Source organism: Eubalaena glacialis, chromosome 7 (genome assembly GCF_028564815.1).
Source record: "Eubalaena glacialis isolate mEubGla1 chromosome 7, mEubGla1.1.hap2.+ XY, whole genome shotgun sequence".
NCBI lineage: Eukaryota > Metazoa > Chordata > Mammalia > Artiodactyla > Balaenidae > Eubalaena > Eubalaena glacialis.
Genome location: NC_083722.1, coordinates 98,022,359 through 98,041,450, shown reverse-complemented (window position 1 = coordinate 98,041,450; position 19,092 = coordinate 98,022,359). Strand labels below are relative to the sequence as shown.

General features: G+C 38.1%; 1 protein-coding gene across 1 annotated transcript; it reads right to left on the bottom strand.

The window, feature by feature from the left end:
- Positions 1-5,304: 5,304 nt before the first annotated feature.
- LOC133095774 (sperm-associated antigen 1-like) lies at positions 5,305-8,520 on the bottom strand. The gene is given in 3 exon segments (XM_061197489.1): positions 5,305-5,447; positions 5,449-7,091; positions 8,460-8,520. Coding segments are annotated over 3 exon segments (1,827 nt in total). The 3' UTR covers positions 5,305-5,324.
- Between the last annotated feature and the right edge of the window lie 10,572 nt (positions 8,521-19,092).

Here is a 19,092-nt window from a genome sequence, read left to right as displayed (position 1 = left end):
ATAAAGAAGATGTGGCACATATATACAATGGAATATTACTCAGCCATAAAAAGAAATGAAATGGAGGTGTTTGTAATGAGGTGGATGGAGTTAGAGTCTGTCATACAGAGTGAAGTAAGTCAGAAAGAGAAAAAGAAATACAGTATGCTAACACATATATATGGAATCTAAGGGAAAAAAAAAAAGGTCATGAAGAACCTAGTGGCAAGATGGGAATAAAGACACAGACCTACTAGAGAATGGACTTGAGGATATGGGGAGGGGGAGGGGTGAGATGTGACAGGGTGAGAGAGTGTCATGGACATATATACACTACCAAATGTAAAATAGATAGCTAGTGGGAAGCAGCCGCATAGCACAGGGAGATCAGCTCGGTGCTTTGTGACCACCTAGAGGGGTGGGATAGGGAGGGTAGGAGGGAGGGAGATGCAAGAGGGAAGAGATATGGGAACATATGTATATGTATAACTGATTCACTTTGTTATAAAGCAGAAGCTAACACACCATTGTAAAGCAATTATACTTCAATAAAGATGTTTAAAAAAAAAAAAAAGATGTAGGAAAAAAAAAGTATACTAAAAAAAAAAAAAAAAGAAAAAACGGACAGAGAGAACCCTAGAACAAATGGTAAAAGCAAAGCTATACAGACAAAATCACACACAGAAGCATACACATACACACTCACAAAAAGAGAAAAAGGGAAATATATATATATATATATATATATATATATCATTGCTCCCAAAGTCCACCTCCTCAATTTGGGATGACTCGTTGTGTATTCAGGTATTCCACAGATGCAGGGTACATCAAGTTGATTGTGGAGATTTAATCCGCTGATTCTGAGGCTGCTGGGAGAAATTTCCCTTTCTCTTCTTTGTTTGCACAGCTCCCAGGGTTCAGCTTTGGATTTGGCCCCGCCTCTGCATGCAGGTGGCCTGAGGGCGTCTGTTCTTCGCTCAGACAGGACAGGGTTAAAGGAGCAGCTGATTAGAGGGCTCTGGCTCACTCAGGCCGGGGGGAGGGAGGGGTACGCATGCGGGGTGAGCCTGCGGCGGCAAGAGGCCTGCGTGACGTTGCATCAGCTTGAGGCGCCGTGTGTTCTCCCAGGGAAGTTGTCCCTGGATCACGGGACCCTGGCAGTGGCGGGCTTGCACAGGCTCCCAGGAGTGGAGGTGTGGATAGTGACCTGTGCTCACACACAGGCTTCTTGGTGGCGGCAGCAGCAGCCTTAGTGTCTCACGCCCGTCTCTGGGGTCCGTGCTGATAGCCGCGGCTCGCGCCCATCTCTGGAGCTCCTTTAAGCGGTGCTCTGAATCCCCTCTCCTCGCGCACCAGGAAACAAAGAGGCAAGAAAAAGTCTCTTGCCTCTTCGGCAGCTCCAGACTTTCCCGGACTCCCTCCTGGCTAGCCGTGGCGCACTAGCCCCCTTCAGGCTGTGTTCACGCCGCCAACCCCAGTCCTCTCCCTGGGATCCGACCTCCGAAGCCTAAGCCTCAGCTCCCAGCCCCCGCCCGCCCCGGCGGGTGAGCAGACAAGCCTCTCGGGCTGGTGAGTGCTGGTCGGCACCGATCCTCTGTGCGGGAATCTCTCCGCTTTGCCCTCCGCACCCCTGTTGCTGCGCTCTCCTCCGTGGCTCCGAAGCTCCCCCCTCCGCCCCCCCAGCAGTCTCCGCCCGCGAAGGGGCTTCCTAGTGTGTGGAGACCTTTCCTCCTTCACGGCTCCCTCCCACTGGTGCAGGTCCCGTCCCTATTCTTTTGTTTCTGTTTTTTCTTTTTTCTTTTGCCCTACCCAGGTACGTGGGGAGTTTCTTGCCTTTTGGGAAGTCTGAGGTCTTCTGCCAGCGTTCAGTAGGTGTTCTATAGGAGTTGTTCCACATGTAGATGTATTTCTGATGTATTTGTGGGGAGGAAGGTGATCTCCACATCTTACTCTTCTGCCATCTTGAAACTAACTCCCCTTCCCTTTTAAGTCCTAGACCCCTACCCCCTTTTCCATAATCCAGGATGACATGTATACCTCCTTTTGCTTCACTGTGTTTGGAATCTCTCCTTTTATGTGGATTCCCTGTAACTTGAAAATTAAATTTTATTTTCTCCTGTTAATCTGTACCATGTCAGTTTAATTATTAGTCCAGCAAGAAGAACTGGGTAGGGTAGAGGAAAATTTTCCCTCCCTGATAAACTGTTGAGGGGATTAAATTAGGTAATATATTTGAAGCATTTAATAGAATGCTTGGCATGCATTAGGCATGCAATTAAATTGGCTAGTAATATTGATAGAAGTAAAAACAAAGCAAATTTAAGACAAGAATTGCTAGGTGTTACAATCAGCAGCATATTGCCATATTGATGTTACGAGATTTTATTTGTGAGTGCTTTATATTCATTTCATTTAGGAATTACAGCCTGTCTATCTTTGAAAGGACCTTAGAAAAATTACAAAAAAAAAAAAAAAATCTTAAGGGAGGATAGAGTCAACATGAATAAAATCACATTTAATTAACATTTCCCCCCTTACCTAGTCCAGTGCTTTGTACATAGTTCACATACAAGTAATCCCTAATGAATAAATAAATAATGGAATGGAAAGATGAGTAGAAGTATGCATGCATAAATGAAAAGCATTCTGGATCATCTGAAAGATGCAGAAAGATTATATTTTCAACATCTGACTTGAGCAGGTTGCCACATTTCAGCAATAGTTCTAAAGGGAAGGAAAAGTAGGACAAAAAAGAGAAATATTTAGGTATCTGCTTTTACTTCTTTCCTAAGGGAAAGAAAACATTTTTTTCCCCCGACATTAAGTGTGAGCAGAATTTCCTCTGTAGCTTATGCTACAAAGGAAAAAGATTCTAGTTTCTCCTGGTTTTGCCACTATCTAGCCATATGAGCTTAATCTCCCTAGAACTTTGTATTCCTCAGTTGTAAAATGAAGGAGTAGAACAAGAGTACTGACAAAGTTTCTTTTACCTTCAAATTTTTGTAATTTAGATAAAGGAGATTATTTAAAGCTACTGCATCAAGGAGCAGGAGGGGATTAGTTTATGAAAATGCAAGCTAATAAGTCAAATCTATTCTCCTGTAGTGGGATATAACTTTTGCTTCTGACCTCCTGGCCACTGTTAATCACAAAGGATCATTCACTCCTTGATCAGCTGGAGGCAATGGAACTCAGACTGGATATGAACAGACTGACTTTAAATCTCAGCGCTTGCTACTTACTAGCTGTGGCCAGATGATCTCTCTGTTCCTCTTTATCCTCATTTTGTAGTAAGTAGTAATAAATAGTATATACTTTCTAAGCTTAATTGAGGGGTTGAATGAGTTACTGTAATATGTGTAGTAGGAGTGTGGCACAGTAAGCACCAACAAATGTCAACTATTAATATTGAAGCTCAGACTTGGTTAGAGGAGTTTTCTAGAAGATGAATGGACAGCTGATTTGTCTCTGTAAGTCTGCCCTACTAGACACAGGTCCTTTGATGGCAAAAGCTATGCCTTTATTTATTCTTCAGCACTAGTTGACAACCAATATATTTGTTGAGCTACGTCTATGTCACAGGCACTGTATAAGCATAGACAATGCATTAAAGAGCAAAATTTGTACATGGACCATACCCTCAAAGAGCTTGATTGGGACAGAAATGAACAAAACCATCCAAGTAAATGCTTAATTTCATTGATTTACTTAATTTGTTTTTGTTGTATAGTTACATGACTAATTATAACCAATTTTATGCTTATAAATATTTAAGAAAAACATAATAAAACAAAATTTTTAACAGGGATAGATATATTACTTGATACAGTTCATTGTTTTTGCCTTCTGCCTTCATATTTAGTCTAAGAAAGCCAACGTGGTCTACATTCTTTAAGACAGCCTTGTGAACCTCTCTGACATACTAAAGCTGAGGTTTTTATTCATTCAAACACCACTATTCAGCACTGTTCCTAATACTGGATGAACATACTTCAATGAACATAAAAGATCCCTATTCTCAAGAAATTTATATTCTACTTTGGAGAGACAGACAATTACCTAGAAAATAAATGAATACATAAATAAGTAGAACTATCTTATAGTGAAAAGTGCTTTGCAGGGAATTAAAAACTGGGTAAGTGATAATATGGTAGCATATGTCTTGGTGATGGTATTAGGTTGAGTGATTAAGAAAAAGTCTCTTGAAGGAAGTGACATGTGAGCTGAAAGCTGATTGATGAGAAGGAGCTTTTCATGGCAGGCACTCATGGAGGAAGAGAATCCCAGGCAGAGGCAGTGATTAATGCAAAGGTCCAGAAATGGGAACTTAGCACGTCGGAGGAGGAACAGAAAACTCAGTGAGGCTGGAATGCAGTGAGTAAGCAGGAGAAAAGAGCTTACAGCAGAAAGAGGAAGAATTCAAATCATCTAGGACTTTGTAAGATAAAATAGGGAGTTGAATTTTATTCTAGGTGAAATGGATAGCTATTGGAAGTTTTTAAGCAGGGGAAGGGCTATCTGATATGTAATTTAGGAAGAACTTTCTAAAATTTAAGATGACTGTAAAGATTATAAAAGGGCAAAAAAAAAAAAAAAATAGAACGGAAAGCATTAAGAAGTTGTGTCAGTGCTTCATACACCAGATAATGGTGGTTGCCATGGAGATTTTAAAAATAGAAAGAGTTAGGGTTTATTTTAAAGGTAAGGTCCAGAGGAACTCCTGATACATTGGATGTAGTAGGTAAGGAAAAGAAAACAAACAAACAAACACAATTTTTTTTTCTAAATTAATAATCACAATTTATTTAATAATCATTTCATATTATAGACTTAAGTGTTACATTTCATCTTAGAGGCCTGTAATCCACAAGTAGTATAAAATGGGATTTATATATATCTTAGCAGGAATTTAAAGTGATGTAATAATCACTGTTAATGATTTTCACTTTTAAAAATGAACTGTAAAGAAATACATTTCTATCAAACTTAACAGGACTCCTTCATAGCCCAAAGAAGTGTAATTTAACTCAAAATTTTAACAAGTAAGTTATTAAAAGAAAATGTATAATATAAATTAAAATGCATCTTAACAAGTTCCAGATATACTTATTATTAAATATAAAGATGTTAGCTCTGGTACATAAGAAAATATTTACAACTAATAAAAAGCAGATTGTAGAATATATGTGTTCTATGTATAAAAATAAGTAAAATATTTTATAGTCCAGACCAAGGGATCTTTTCTAAGCCAGCTTTTATCCATGCAACTCTATTACAATACTATCTCATTAGCATTACTGGAACATATACATGCATGGAAGAAATCTAACAATAATCTTTATTTAAAGCTCATACTGCCTTTTGAGGGCCTGCACATCTTCTAAAGTAAAATGTTTGTTTGGTGTGTCTGAGAGGTCATCAAAGAGCTGTTTAATCTGCTCCTTTTGGCCCTTGCTAATCAAGATGTGTCAACATCATCTTAAACCTTTCTGCTTTACTCAGATATAAAAGATGCTGATATACCAAAGAAGGATCTTTATCAATAAGATTATTTTTCAGAGACTGGATGAGAAGCAGGAATGTATCCCCTTCAAGTCTGTTACTCAACAACACTGGCAAGTCTTTCAGTTCAGTGATGGCTAACAGGTGTGCACAGGCTTCTTTATCTTTCCTAGTACTGATGGCGTTTATAACCTGGCCAAATTCATAGACATTGTTAGGCTTGGGGATTGGTAGTTTCTCATAGAATTCTCGGGGCCCGTTGCTTGTGTCCCCCTTCTCAGAAGCACGGGAGTCAGTGGAGACGTCCTCCGAGGTCCTTTCAGGCTCCTCTCTATGGCCTTCATTCACCTCTTGAATCTCAATTTTCCTTCTCTCCTTTTCTTTGTTGAATGATGCTGCATTATCCTGAACATTCAGGATTCTGGTGACCTCTTCCAGTTCCATTTTTGCCTCAATAATATTTGGGTCTAGTAGGAGAACTTTACGGAGATCATTTAAACTTTTCTGATAATTCTTGAGTCCTTTGTGAGCAAGAGCTCGTCTATAGCATGCTGTCACATTGCTGAGATCTATCTGAAGCGCCTGGTCACAGCCCTGCTTTGCCTCTTCAAACTGGCCCAGCTTCAAGTAACAGAGGGCTCTGTTTGTATAAATGGCACATTCCTTGTTGTTAATCTTTAAGCATTCACTGTATTTACTAAGGGCATCTTTATAGTTTTTGTCCTTTACACATCGATTTCCTTCTTCTTTAAGGGTTTTAAACATTTTTTCATCTGTGATGCCCGGTTGGTGATGGCTGCAGGAATCTCCCACTTGGTCTGGGGGCGTCTCTGCCACAGGCCGCCAAGCTCGCAATTGTGCGGAAGTGGGCACAGCAGGAATGGGCGACAGCTTCTCCCGCCAGCTTGGTCCATCCAGGGCCATTAAAATTTTTGTTATCCTGTTAACACTGTCATTTGCTATCTGGATTCCGCAGTCTATTTGCAACACTGTTTTATAATCCACATAAGCTTTCTGATACTGCTCTAAAGTTTCATAGGCCATTGCTTGTCGAAGAAGAGGCTTGATTGAGAATGTATGTAGTTCCAGAGCCCTGTTACAATCTTGAATGCAGCCACTGCAGTTTCCGTCTTTTAGGTAACATGCTGCTCTACTTGAATATAAGATACTTAGATCATCTGCACTTCCACTTCTTGCAGGCTCCAGCTGCGCGATCGCCGCGGAGTACCTGAGAGCCGCCTCGGCGAACTGCCGGTTTTTAAAGAGCTCGTTGCCCTGGCTCTTCAGGCCGGCGGGGCCGACCAGGGCGGCGGGCGGCGGCGGCGGCGGCACGCCACGTCCGGGGGACGCGCCGGGCCCAGGGGGCGCGCTGGCCGCGGGGTCCCCGGCGCCCCGCCCGCTGCCCGGGTGCCCACTGGCGCCGCCCGCCGTCGCCGGGGCCCGCGGCCGGTCCCGCTTGTACGCGCCGGCCTCCGGCGCCCGGCCCCGCCGCGGCGCGCCCCTCTCCGGCCGCCCACCGCCCTCGCTCTTGCCCGTCAGCTTCTTCTGGATGTTGCCCATGGCGCGCGGCTCGGCGGCGCGCCCGGCTGGCGCCGGCTCCGCGGCCTCTGTGGGGAGTGGATGCGAGAAGTGAGCGTTTGCATCCAAACAAACATAATTTTGAGAATTTTGGCTCGGGAAATGAGACAGAAGGTGGTGTTATCTAATCAGGTAAAGACTTACTGGAATAAGAGAAGGTTGAGTATACCAACCAGATGTTGACAAACTTTCTCTAAAGGACCAGATAATAAGCATTTTAGTATTTGAAGACTATACAGTCTCTGTTGTAACTACTCAAATCTACCACTGCAGTGTGAAATAAGCTATAGACAAAATGTAAAAAAAAAAAAAAAAAAATGATGTGGTTGTGCTCCAATCAAATTTTACTTAACAAAATTATGTGGAGGGTCAGATTTTAGTTGTAGTTGTAGTTTGCCAACAGATGGTGTAGACAAAAAATTTTGTCCAGGTCCTATTAAGTTTGAAATGTGTCTCAGACATCCAAATGAAAGTACCAAGTTGGATATTTACTACTGGAGTTCTGAGGAGAGGTCAAGACTTCAGGTTGAGATTTGGGGTTTTTCAGCATTTGGAATGTGTTGAATTTGAGCTGCAATGTTGAGTGTACAGACAAAGAAAAAAAGGAGACTCAAGGATAATGTATTGAAACACTCCAATATTTGGCCTTTTGAGGTAAAAAAGGAGCAATCAGAGAGACAGGAGGAAAAATCATCATAATTTTGTGTCAATGAAACAAAGAGAAGAAGTGATTTCCAGAAGTCATGTGTAGCCAACCATGTTGAAAGCTGCTAAAAGATTAAGTTAAGGGTAAAAATGAGGTTATTTGATTTAGCAATGTGGAGGATATTTTGATGACTAATAGTTGAATTTCTGTGAAATGTGAGAAGTGGACATAGCAATAAAAGACAATTGTTTTACAAAGTTTGGCTGGGCAGGGGAGTAGAAAATTTGGGTCACAGTGAAATACGAGCTAAAGTGATGGCTTTTCATTTAAGAATGAATGATGATAGAACATGTTTATTAGTTGTTGGGAATGAGTCATTGGAGAGGGAAGAACCGAGGTAGGCAGAAGAAAAAGAGAATACATGTAAGAATTCAATGCTGCAACAAGGAAAGATGGGCTCAAATCCAGAACACAAGGGGGTGAGGACTGACTTTGTCTCAGAATCTGGAGATTTTGGATAATTCACTTCTCTTCCTTCTTCTGGAAGCCTTATTTAATAGTTAGTGGTGTGCTAGAGCCCATTTGAATCAGCTAGAGAGCACCGGTGTAAGATATCCAGGAATTTTAACTTCTGATAACTTGAAATTGGCCATGCTGTGAGTATTTACTACAGAGTAATAAGCAAATCCTACAAATCAAGACCTTTTTTTTTTTAAAGAATGTGAGAGCATTGGACTCTTAGTCCCCTGACCTTCGTATCTGGAGACCATTACAGGGATTCCTTTGAGATGTCTTAATACTGAAGTCTCCATGTTAAAATCCCGCTATTCTAACCATTGTGGGCTATTGCTAGAAACTGGTACAGTTTCAAAGAAACTCTGAAACCAGCATATGAACTAGGACTCAAAGCACTGACTCTTCATAGTTAACTGGAGTGTTTTCAATATAAAGGGGACCTTGAACCTTAAAAAAAAATCTGAACTATGAAAATCTGTCTGGAATGAGGTTTAATCAGATGCCTACTCTCATGACAGTTTTATTCTTACTCAGTGCCTGGATTTTTGAGTTACAATTGGCCCATGGAATCAAGGTTCCCTTCTTGTGTTGTTCAAATATGCCACTTCCCATTGGCTACTGATGCCGACCTTTTCCCTGACCCTAACGCCATTTGGCTTCCCAAGCAAGGTTTGGGCAGTGGGCTCATCTTTTCTCAGTAGTGATCCCTGTTTTTATCTCTATTTGGGCTTTGCAACTCCCATCGGGATGCTGATAACTTATTATGAATTAAATGTGTTTCCCCAAAATGCATATGTTGGTTTCCTGACCTCTAGTATGATGGCATTAGGAAGTGGGAGCTAAATAGGTCCTGAAGGTAGAGCTTTTATGAATGGGATTAGTGCCCTTAGAAGAGACTTGCAAGAGTTTGCTAGGAGAATGGAAAGAGAACATGGTTGTCTGCCAAACAGGAAGTGACTTTATCAGACACCACATCTGCCCAAGCCTTCATTTTGGACTTTCCAGGTTTGAGAAATGTTAGAAATAGATGTTTGTTGTTTAAGCCACCCAGTCTATGGTATTTGTGTTGTAGCAGCCCCAAAATGATTAAGACTCAACCTATACAAACAGTGTATGAGACCTAATTACCCCATAGAGCTTCTGTATTATAAATGGGAATAATGGTTATGTATGTGAGGCACATAGAAATTCAAGCTTATTTTCATTTTTAATTACTGTAAAACAAACCAGAAACTAATTGCTACCAAGTCTTCAAACTTCATAAGTGAAACTCATGCCAGAATAAACAGATGGCCTCCAAGCCTCCTTCAAGAAGCACATCCCACCACGGTCAGGACTCGGTGGCATCCAAGTATGTGCCATAAGGGAGCTTAAAAGGCGACATTTAGATCTGCAGTCCTGCACATTATAGGCTCACATGTTTAATAGGATTGGCATGTCCTGTGCCTCTAAGTCAATTATGCTTCTAAGAGGATAGTGGAGAGAGGTAAATTAATTCTCCTGAAAGAGCCTCATTCCTCTAATTTTTAATAGTTTTCCCTAAGATTTCTCCCTGACTAAATACCTGGTTGAGATAGAGAATAGTGCAATTTGGGAAGGCAGATATTTTATCTCTTTTCTCTTCTCCAAAATATCATTAGATTGCAGAGTTCAAAAACTGTGATGCAAATATAAGTAATTACTTATAATAGTAATTACCTATTCATGATCCCATTGGTTAGACATTGTGATTGGACAGTGAATAAAATGTCCCTGCTCTAGGATCATTCTCCATCATTCTACTAACTAACAGTCTTCAGAAGTGGTGAAAGAAATGAGAAAAATTTTTTTCTTCATTACTTTTATTTTCACTCTTTTCATAAGTTTTCTCATTACCCAAGTTTACCAAGTTTATATTGCAATTTTATATTACTTACACTATTGGAGAAATGTGAAAATTAGAAGTAATGGCAAGAAAGACATCACCAGGCTAGGAGGCAAAAGAGACTTGGAACTGGAAAATCAAAACAGGTCACAAAGATTGTATTTACTTTCATTGATTCTGTCTTGTACTTTCTTGGTGAAGGACTAGAAGTCTCTAAAGAAATGTAAGTATCTATGGAATTATCTTCTTTTTAAAAATGTTATTGATCTTATAGATAATAGCACCTTATATTTGTACATGGCTAGCATTATACAGTATGTGTCCACATGTATTACATGCATTGTGTGCATTACATTTCCATTATTTTTATTTTACAAATGAGTAATGAAACCCAGAGATGAGGAACAACTTGGCTTAAGTTAAACAGACAATGAAAAACCAAGAGTGAAGTCAGTTCTTGTCAACCTGATTTCATTCCTCTTTCCTTTAACTAACAAACTCTAATCGCTTACATCGATATTCATTTATTAATTTAGTTAATAGTAAAGATTGAGACACATCCTGTACCCACTCTATGGTAGTACTGGGTGTATAGTGGTGAATAAAACACAAATTGTCCTTCCCTTATTGGGACTTAGAGCCTAGCTGGCTATAGAGAAAACAGTAACAAAAAAATGTCTAAAAAAATAACAAAACATGTAAGACAAGTGTCATAAAAAATGAGCAGCGTGCTCTTAGACAAAGAATATGGGTATGTCTTATTTGAGGTGACAAATAATAAGTGTAGGTCTCTCTAATGATGTGAAATTTAAGCAGAAACCTAGAAAATGGAAAGGGCCAAGTATATGAAAAGTGGGAGAAAAAATATTGCAGGCCAAAGGAACTTGTGTCAAGGAAAGGGTTTGATATGCTTGAAAAACTAAAAGTTTGCCACTGCAATGAAAATGGAAATAATGAGTGAGAGGATGTCAGGAGAAGTTGGAAACGTGGTCAGGGGCTAGAAGAAGGAAAGCATTGCCAGTCGTGAAAGGAGTTTACATTTTATTCTAGGTTCAGTAGGAAGTCAGTGTATTGTTTCCAGGAAAGAATGGCATCATTATTTTATGTGATTCTCTTAACAGTGCTGGTAGATAAATAAGACAAGTATTATGATGGCTGGTGGGCTAGAGCATGAAAAGATGCAGAGAGCTTAGGTAACTTGCCAAAGTTATACAGCCCTTTAGTCACAAACTTCTCATCCAGGTTTCCCTGCCTAGCCTGGTGGAAATATCCATGATAAACTTTAAGATGAGAATGAGTACCTCATGGTTTAAAAATAGCCAAACAGTTTCTGAAACTCTACTGTCAAAATGCATAAGTCCTGAGCAACAGAGAAAAAGTCAACTTTCAGCAGTGGATTGCAGTTCTCTTAGCTTTAGAGGGTTTAAAACCAAAATGCTTGTGTGGATTTTTGGCATTGGACACACTGTTTATAAGAATTGTCATTTTTAAAAAACAAGAATGTGTAATGTTTAATACAGAAGCTTTATCCACTAGTTAGTATCATGAGGATTAATTAGTTAAAGCTGCACAAATACTTTTAGGATAAAGACTGCTAACACGTTAATATATTATGTTCTTGCTGCTCTAAATCAGACATGCTGATATTGGAATTTGTTTAGAAACCTTTCACATACCTAAAGTAAAATTTTAGATTTTCTGATTTTGTTTGTTGTTGTATCCTGTAACAGTGTCTGGCTTAAAATAAGTGCTCAGTAAAATTGTGGGCCATGAAATAAATTAAAATATGACTGCATAAACCCTTTGAAAAGTGTGATTATGAAGATACTGAGTATTTTGAATTTAATTGCATTTTATGTCAATGGTTATGTCATTTACACTGTTAGTTCTCTGCATATAAAGCAGTGAAAATTAACCGAATATAGTGTATACATGTGTGTGCATGTGTGTGTAATTTATTCATCATATTGTGAAACAGTGGCAGCATAGGGGGTCAAAATGTCAGTGTTCTATTCATTGCCCTGTCTCACCACACATTAATTTATAAGGTCAAGAAGATAATCTCTTTAGAGCAGTCTTTAGAATGTTAGGATATACATTTCAAATGTTTTTAAACACGGAGATCATATAGCATAAGGACTTTATTCTTGTCTTAGCAAAAGATTTGAAATCCTGGTCACTCTATCCATGATAACTCCCCAGTTATTCTCCATATAATTCCTGTGCTTGTTTCTTTCTTGGCAATGATGCAAGCTATAATTGAATTACTTATTTGTCTACTTCCTGTCTGTCCCAGCAAAGTATACGTTCATGAGGACAGGAACCTTGTCCTTCTTATCTTTCACTTCAGAGACTTGCACAGTGCCAAGGCTCAAGGTGCTCCATAAATATTTGGAAAATGAGTCAACAGGTTAATGAGTAGACTAGGTTCAGATATGTAACTAAGGCTTCTGTTCTGTAAATCCTCATACCCTTTCCCTTTATTCTTTACATCATTTATTCTTCAACAAATATCTTTAAAAAGGCTTTATGTATCAGATACTGTATTAGGCTTTGTGTAGCAAAATGGAAATAAACATAGTCTTTGGGGAAAACAGCCTTTTAAGGGAGGCAGGAACAAAATAAGAAACACACATAAATAAAATAGTCGTAAATTATAATAATAGCGTATGGTAGCCAAATTGGGTACTGATGTATAGGATAAAGAAGGACATGGGAGTCAAGAAAGATTTGGATGGAGAACATGAATGATTTATGAGAGCCTGGGAATGAGGTCAGGGGTCAGTAAGAGACTCCAAGAAGGGACAGTCTTGGGATTTCAGAGGAGCATAAAGGAAGAAAATGAGGCTGGAATACAGTGATCAATAAAGAAAGTGAAGCATGGTAAGTTTGGAGAGGTAGAAAACTATCAGATAGGATTGCCTGATAAAATATAGGGCAACCAGTTGAATTTCAGATAAATAGTAATTTTTTTTGTATAAGTATGTCCCAAATATTTTGGGAGATATACTAAAAACTTAATTGGTGTTTATCTGAAATTCAAATATAACTGGGCATTTTATATATACAGTTGACTCTCATTATTTATAGATTCCATATTTATGAATTTGCCTCCTCGTTAACATTTATTTGTAACCCCCAAATCAATATGCGTGATGTTGTCACAGTCATTCATGGACATGTGCAGAGAATCAGAAAGTTTAACTCACCCAACATGTACTGTCCTAGCTGAAGTCAAGGCAATGCTCTACCTTCTTATTTGAGCTCTCATACTATACATGTGTCCTTTTCATAGTCTATTTAGCACCACATATTTCTTGTATATTTGTGCTTTTGCTGGTGATTTTTCTGTTCGAAGTGGTCCCCAAGCTGAAGTGCTGTCTATTGTTCCTAAGGCCAAGAAGATCATATGTGCTTTAGGAGGAAAATATGTGTGCTAGATAAACTTTTCAGGCATGAGTTATATTGCTATTGATCATGAGTTCAAATATTAAATGAATCAAATATATTTATGTATATTTAAAGAGAAACACACATAATACAAGATTATGTATTGATTGGTTGATGAAAATGTTCCAACTGGAGGCTCTCAGAAACCTAACCCTCCATTTCCCCAGGAACAATGGTTCTATATTTGCTAATTCAGTGTTGTTGGCAATTTTATAGAACAGAAGTACTGTGAATAATGAGGATCAACTCTATATCCAGCAGATATATGTAAATATATATACACACGCACAAGTGGACTGAATATATATCTATGTGTGTGTTATATTTATTTACACTTATATATTTTATATAATTTATAAATGTCTAAAACATAAAATTTTGTAACATATATAAATATATATATATATTTGTTACATATATAATTCTTAATCTGGCAACCTGAGATACCATGCAGAGCCTTTGAGACCATGGTAGGTAGTTCAGATGTCATTCTATGTTTCTATGTTCAAAAAGTCTCTGCAGTTTTATCAGCGAGAGCTTAAAAATGGAAAATAAGTTGAGAGAGGGTGAAATTTGGAAGCAGGGAGAACAATTAAGTGTCTATTGTGGTAGCCAAAGGAAGGACAGAAGATAAACTGATTTAAAGATAAACTGCTGTTGGTAAAGATAAGAAATAATAGACATTTTTGAGCTTAATTTTGAAAGTAGAATAAGACTGTGGGCAAGCCACAGCAGCCCCCTCGATAAACATGAACAGCCATATGCGTACACATGAGTGGATAGATTGGAGTGAAGGTTAAAGATGGAGGTAGTATTAGCTATCACTTTAGTTGGTCATTAGAAGAACAAAATGGGATAACACATGTAAAGAGGCTGGTGTAATTTATACTTATGGGGAATATGCAGGAAATCTAAATGCATTCTCCCACTGTGCTCACCACTCCACAGACAAATCTTATATTTTGCCATAAATATTAGTTGAAAGGATTTTTTTTCAGAAAAATGAGTTTCCAGGATAGTTATTTTTAAACAGTTCATATGACATTGTTTTAGCATCAACATAGTTTTCATATCCATGAAAAGCTGCCTGCAAGTGAGTTGGATGCTCCCTTAGGTTTAGCGGTATAGGCATGTATTTGTCAACTGTCCAAAGCTTTCTTAGTATTCCACAGGAATAAACATATAAATATTCAGATGCTCCTGTTCTTGGCCAGCATTAGCAGCATAAGGCACCAAAGCCTGCCATGTGATCCAAACCTTGTAGTCTTTAATTCAACACTAATGGCTGAGACATAAGAGCAAACACTTGTTCATGTTCCAGGGTCATCTGCTATGAAATCCGCTTGGCAGGTCAAGTTGGAGAAAATGTTGACACAGAAAATGTTAAATAAAGGTTTGCTTTAAACCTCCATACTTCATAGGGCTTAAGTTGTTTCTGGTTTATGAGTGATAAATACTGCAAGATCAGATGTTAAATAGACCCTCCCATTTCTAGCAGGCAAATGTTGGAAGAGTCCAAGGAATGTAATGGAACGCTTTTCAGTCTCAAATATAGGGGATAAAATGTTAGAAACCAGATTGTACTGGTTTGAGATTAGCTCTCATGTTAAATGAAATGGTTTTCCTGAATTAATTAATTAAACAATAGAATGCATACACATTATTTATTCAAATCGTTTGTATGTATAAAATGCATAGTTTAGTGTAATGCAGTTTTGAAACATTAAGATAGAATGGCACAAAGAAAAAGACAGGAGGAAAAAAACCCTGTAGTTTCTAAATGTCTGCTCAAAGTTCTCTCAATAAGAAATCAATAACTATTCGAAACATCAGTCATGTCTACTAATTTAATCATGTACCCAGTCAGTAGAGTCAGAAAGAAAAAGAGTCAAATTCAGTTTGTGGTATGTGCATATGGGCGCACGCACCTGCACATACATAGGGATTGAGAAAGTATGGTTGGGGAAGGGGGTGGCAGGTTACATTTCTACCTGAGACATAGAATGCTGCTTTTGTTGGCACCCCGTCTCATAATCTAGTATTCAAGTCCAGATCAAATTTCATGCAAAGTGATTCCATCTTCATAAATAAAAATATGTCACCAGACTTAGAAGGGCAACACTATTCTCTTCAAGCTTTTGGCAAGGATGTTCAACATTTTATTTGAGCCAGATGGACCTGATCAGCAGATATAGTGTCACTCAGAGTAAGTTTGTGTGTATTCAAGGAAAAGGGAGGAAAGAGGCAAGACATAACCATTGTTAGGCACAGATATTTGTACACCCAAGAGTCTAGGAATGCAAGCTTTTTAGCTTCTTCTGACCCTCTCTTCCAAAATGTTCATACACACACAAAAAACCCTATTTTTTTCTTATCAAGCCTTGTTGTTTTTGTTATTATTACATTTGAATAAAATTTTGAGGTTTCAAAAGAATTATTTTATAGGCTGGCTCATTGCATTTTTATATTCTAAATCCATACCACTAAGCGTGACTGTAAGGTACTTTATAATCTGACTTCTGTTTTACCTCTCTCTTGTGTGACTTTACTATACTAATAGTGTTTAATCTTCCACTCAACCCTTCTTCTTGCCCTGTGTTTGGAACTTTGTTCTTTTCCACCTAACTCTGGTTGGTAATGAGGTCTGACAGTATGACCACCATCTGGGAGCTTATTAGAAATGCAAATTATATGGCTCCAGCCTAGACCTCAGAATCAGAATTTCTGAGGTTGGGGTCCAGCATTTAGCATTTTAACAAGCCCTCCAGTCAATTCTAACGCATGGTCAAGTCTTAGAACTACCAACCTAACTTTTGGTTTAGAGGCCCAGCTCATGGTCATCTCCTACAGGAACTTATTCACAAATCTTTCTTATTGACCCAATTCCCTCCTCCTTGTGCCCTTAGTAACCCAAATACATCAATGCTTATAATTTTTATTGAAATTATTTGCTTATATTTTTGCAGTAGGGATCAAGATTCTTTTGCTACAATTCCTATGAGTAAAAACAAAACAACAGTGGCCAAAAATTTATTTTCTAATACTGGTTTCCTCATGATTTAGGTAGGCAATATAGCATGGTGATTAAGAGAATGAATTAATGTCTGGCTCTACCACTTACTACCTGGGTGACTTCGTGGGATTTGCTTTATCTCTGTGGATCTCATTTGTAAAATGGACGTAATAATGTCGCTGGACTGTTGTAAGGATTAAATGGGTTAATACATGTAAAGCACTTAGCATGGTCCCTGGTATGTAGAAAGCAGTGCCTAAGTATTCCTCCCCATTCTCTCTCTGTTCTCCATCTGGGACCACAATAATAAATATTTTAGACTTTTATTCCCATGCCCTATGTTTCTTATGTTCTTTTCTGGATTTTTCCTTATTTTTATTTTCTTCTTAATGCTTCAGTATATGTCTCTCCTGACCTACTTACCAGTTCATTAATCCTGTTGTCAATTGTATCTAACATGTTGTTCTTTGAATCTGAGTCCTTAATTATATTTTTTATATTTTACATTTCAAAATTTTAATTTATTTTATAGTTTACAGTTAGTGTTGCCAAATAAAAGAAAGGGTTCCCAGTTAAATATAAATTTCAGATAAGCAAGAAATAATTTTTAGTATGAGTATGTCCTCAATATTTTATGAGACATACTTTTACTAAAAAAGTATTTGCTGTTTATCTGAAGTTGAAATTTGACTTGAAATTCTATATTTTTATTTGCTAAATCTGGCAATCCTATTTCCAGTTCTCTACTAAACATTTTTATGACTACACAATTTTTTAGTACATAAAGCACTGGTATTTAAAAATCTGTGTATCCAAATATCTGGAAGTTATCCAGGGAATCTGTTTTATTTTATTTTTCTTTCTCTTAGTTTTGATTATATGGACTTGTCTACTGGTGCTGTGGGCAGAATTCTAAGACAGCTCCCAAGATTGCTGACCCCTGGTGTATATGCCCTGTGTAATCTTCTCCCTTGAATGAGAGAGGGAACTGTGACTGTGATGCGGTATTATTCCCCTGATTGTATTATTTTCTATGACAAAGGGATTTTACAAATGTAATTAAGGTCCTTAATCAGTTGATTTTAAATTAATCAAAAGAGGTTTTATTCTTATTCATTCTAAATCAGATGAATAGGTCAGAGTTGTTTGACCTAATTATATAAACTCTTTGAAAGTGGGTTTAGAGCTCAAGGACAAGAGAAGTCAGAGAGATTTAAAGCAAGGGAGGTGCTCTTTGCTGGCCTTGAAGACAAAGTAAATTTCCATGTTGCGAGAGGGACTATGAAGGGGGGCACATGGGAAGAAACTGCGGACAAATGTTAGGGACCTGTAGCATCTCCCAGACAATAGCCAGTAAGAAAACAGCAACGTCAGTCCTGTAGCCACACAGAACCAAAACCTGAACATTCTTAAGAGAGGACCCCCAGCCTCAGATGGGATCACAGCCACGGCTGACACTTTGATTTCAACATTGGAGACCCTGAACAAGGGACCCATATAATCTGTGCTGACAGTGGAAACTGTGAGAGAGTAAGTTTGCGTTTCTTTTCTACTGATTTTTAGTGTGAGAACTGGCCTATATCAAACTAGCTTACCATTATAAACTACAGAGATTTCATATAAAATTTTAACAATTCTAACTTGAGAAATACAGTCAATCCAAATAGATCCACTCTAGATACATCATTGTTTATAAAGATAATCTTGACCCTACAAATATGAGTGTCTAAAAGTACTCGGTTACGAAATGAGAGAAAATCAAACTTTTTGAGTAAATATGGAGGGTTATTAGGAGACGGATATTAGATTCTTAGATCTGTAAACAGTTGTCATACAGGATTTATTTTTAAAAGCATACTCCCAGTTTGAATTCAATATGGTAAACTAGACTTACATATTTACTTCACTACTGAGAGTCCACTGGAAAAAAAAGTAATAATGGAAATAACTTTAGAAATGCAAAGGAAAAGAAAGCATACCAAAAAAAGGAAACATTTCAACAAATTTCTAGGTGTTGTAAAATGGATAGAATAGGTAGAAAAATTATTTTCCTTAGAAGTGGGAGAATCTGCCCAACAAAACCCCTTTCCAGCCTTTGACTTCAGAGTAATCAGGTACTGAAAGTTCAGGAACACAATGGGAGCAGAAACCAGAAATTAATTGGAAGGTCCTATAAATTGTCACAACTCGACAATATTTTCTCTCCCAAAGGAGCATAGAGGGTAAACGACAAAGATGTTTACCATGGAGGAAACAATATCCCAAAAGCAAATGACTCTTCTCTAAAAGAACTGGATTATCTCCTTAGGAAAAGGTAAGGTCTTTAATGAGGACACTAGTTCTTTTCTTATCTGAGCATTTTGGGGAATCTGTGGCCAGTATCACTGTCCTTTTAAAGTATGAAGTGACAACCAAAGATCACTAAAAGCAGCAACTTGAAAGAGTAGGAACAAGAGAAATAAATAGACAAGCTTTTTTCAAAGGAAACAGACCTAATTTATAGGAAAAAAATTAAAGTTATAATCTATACAGAAAGATTTA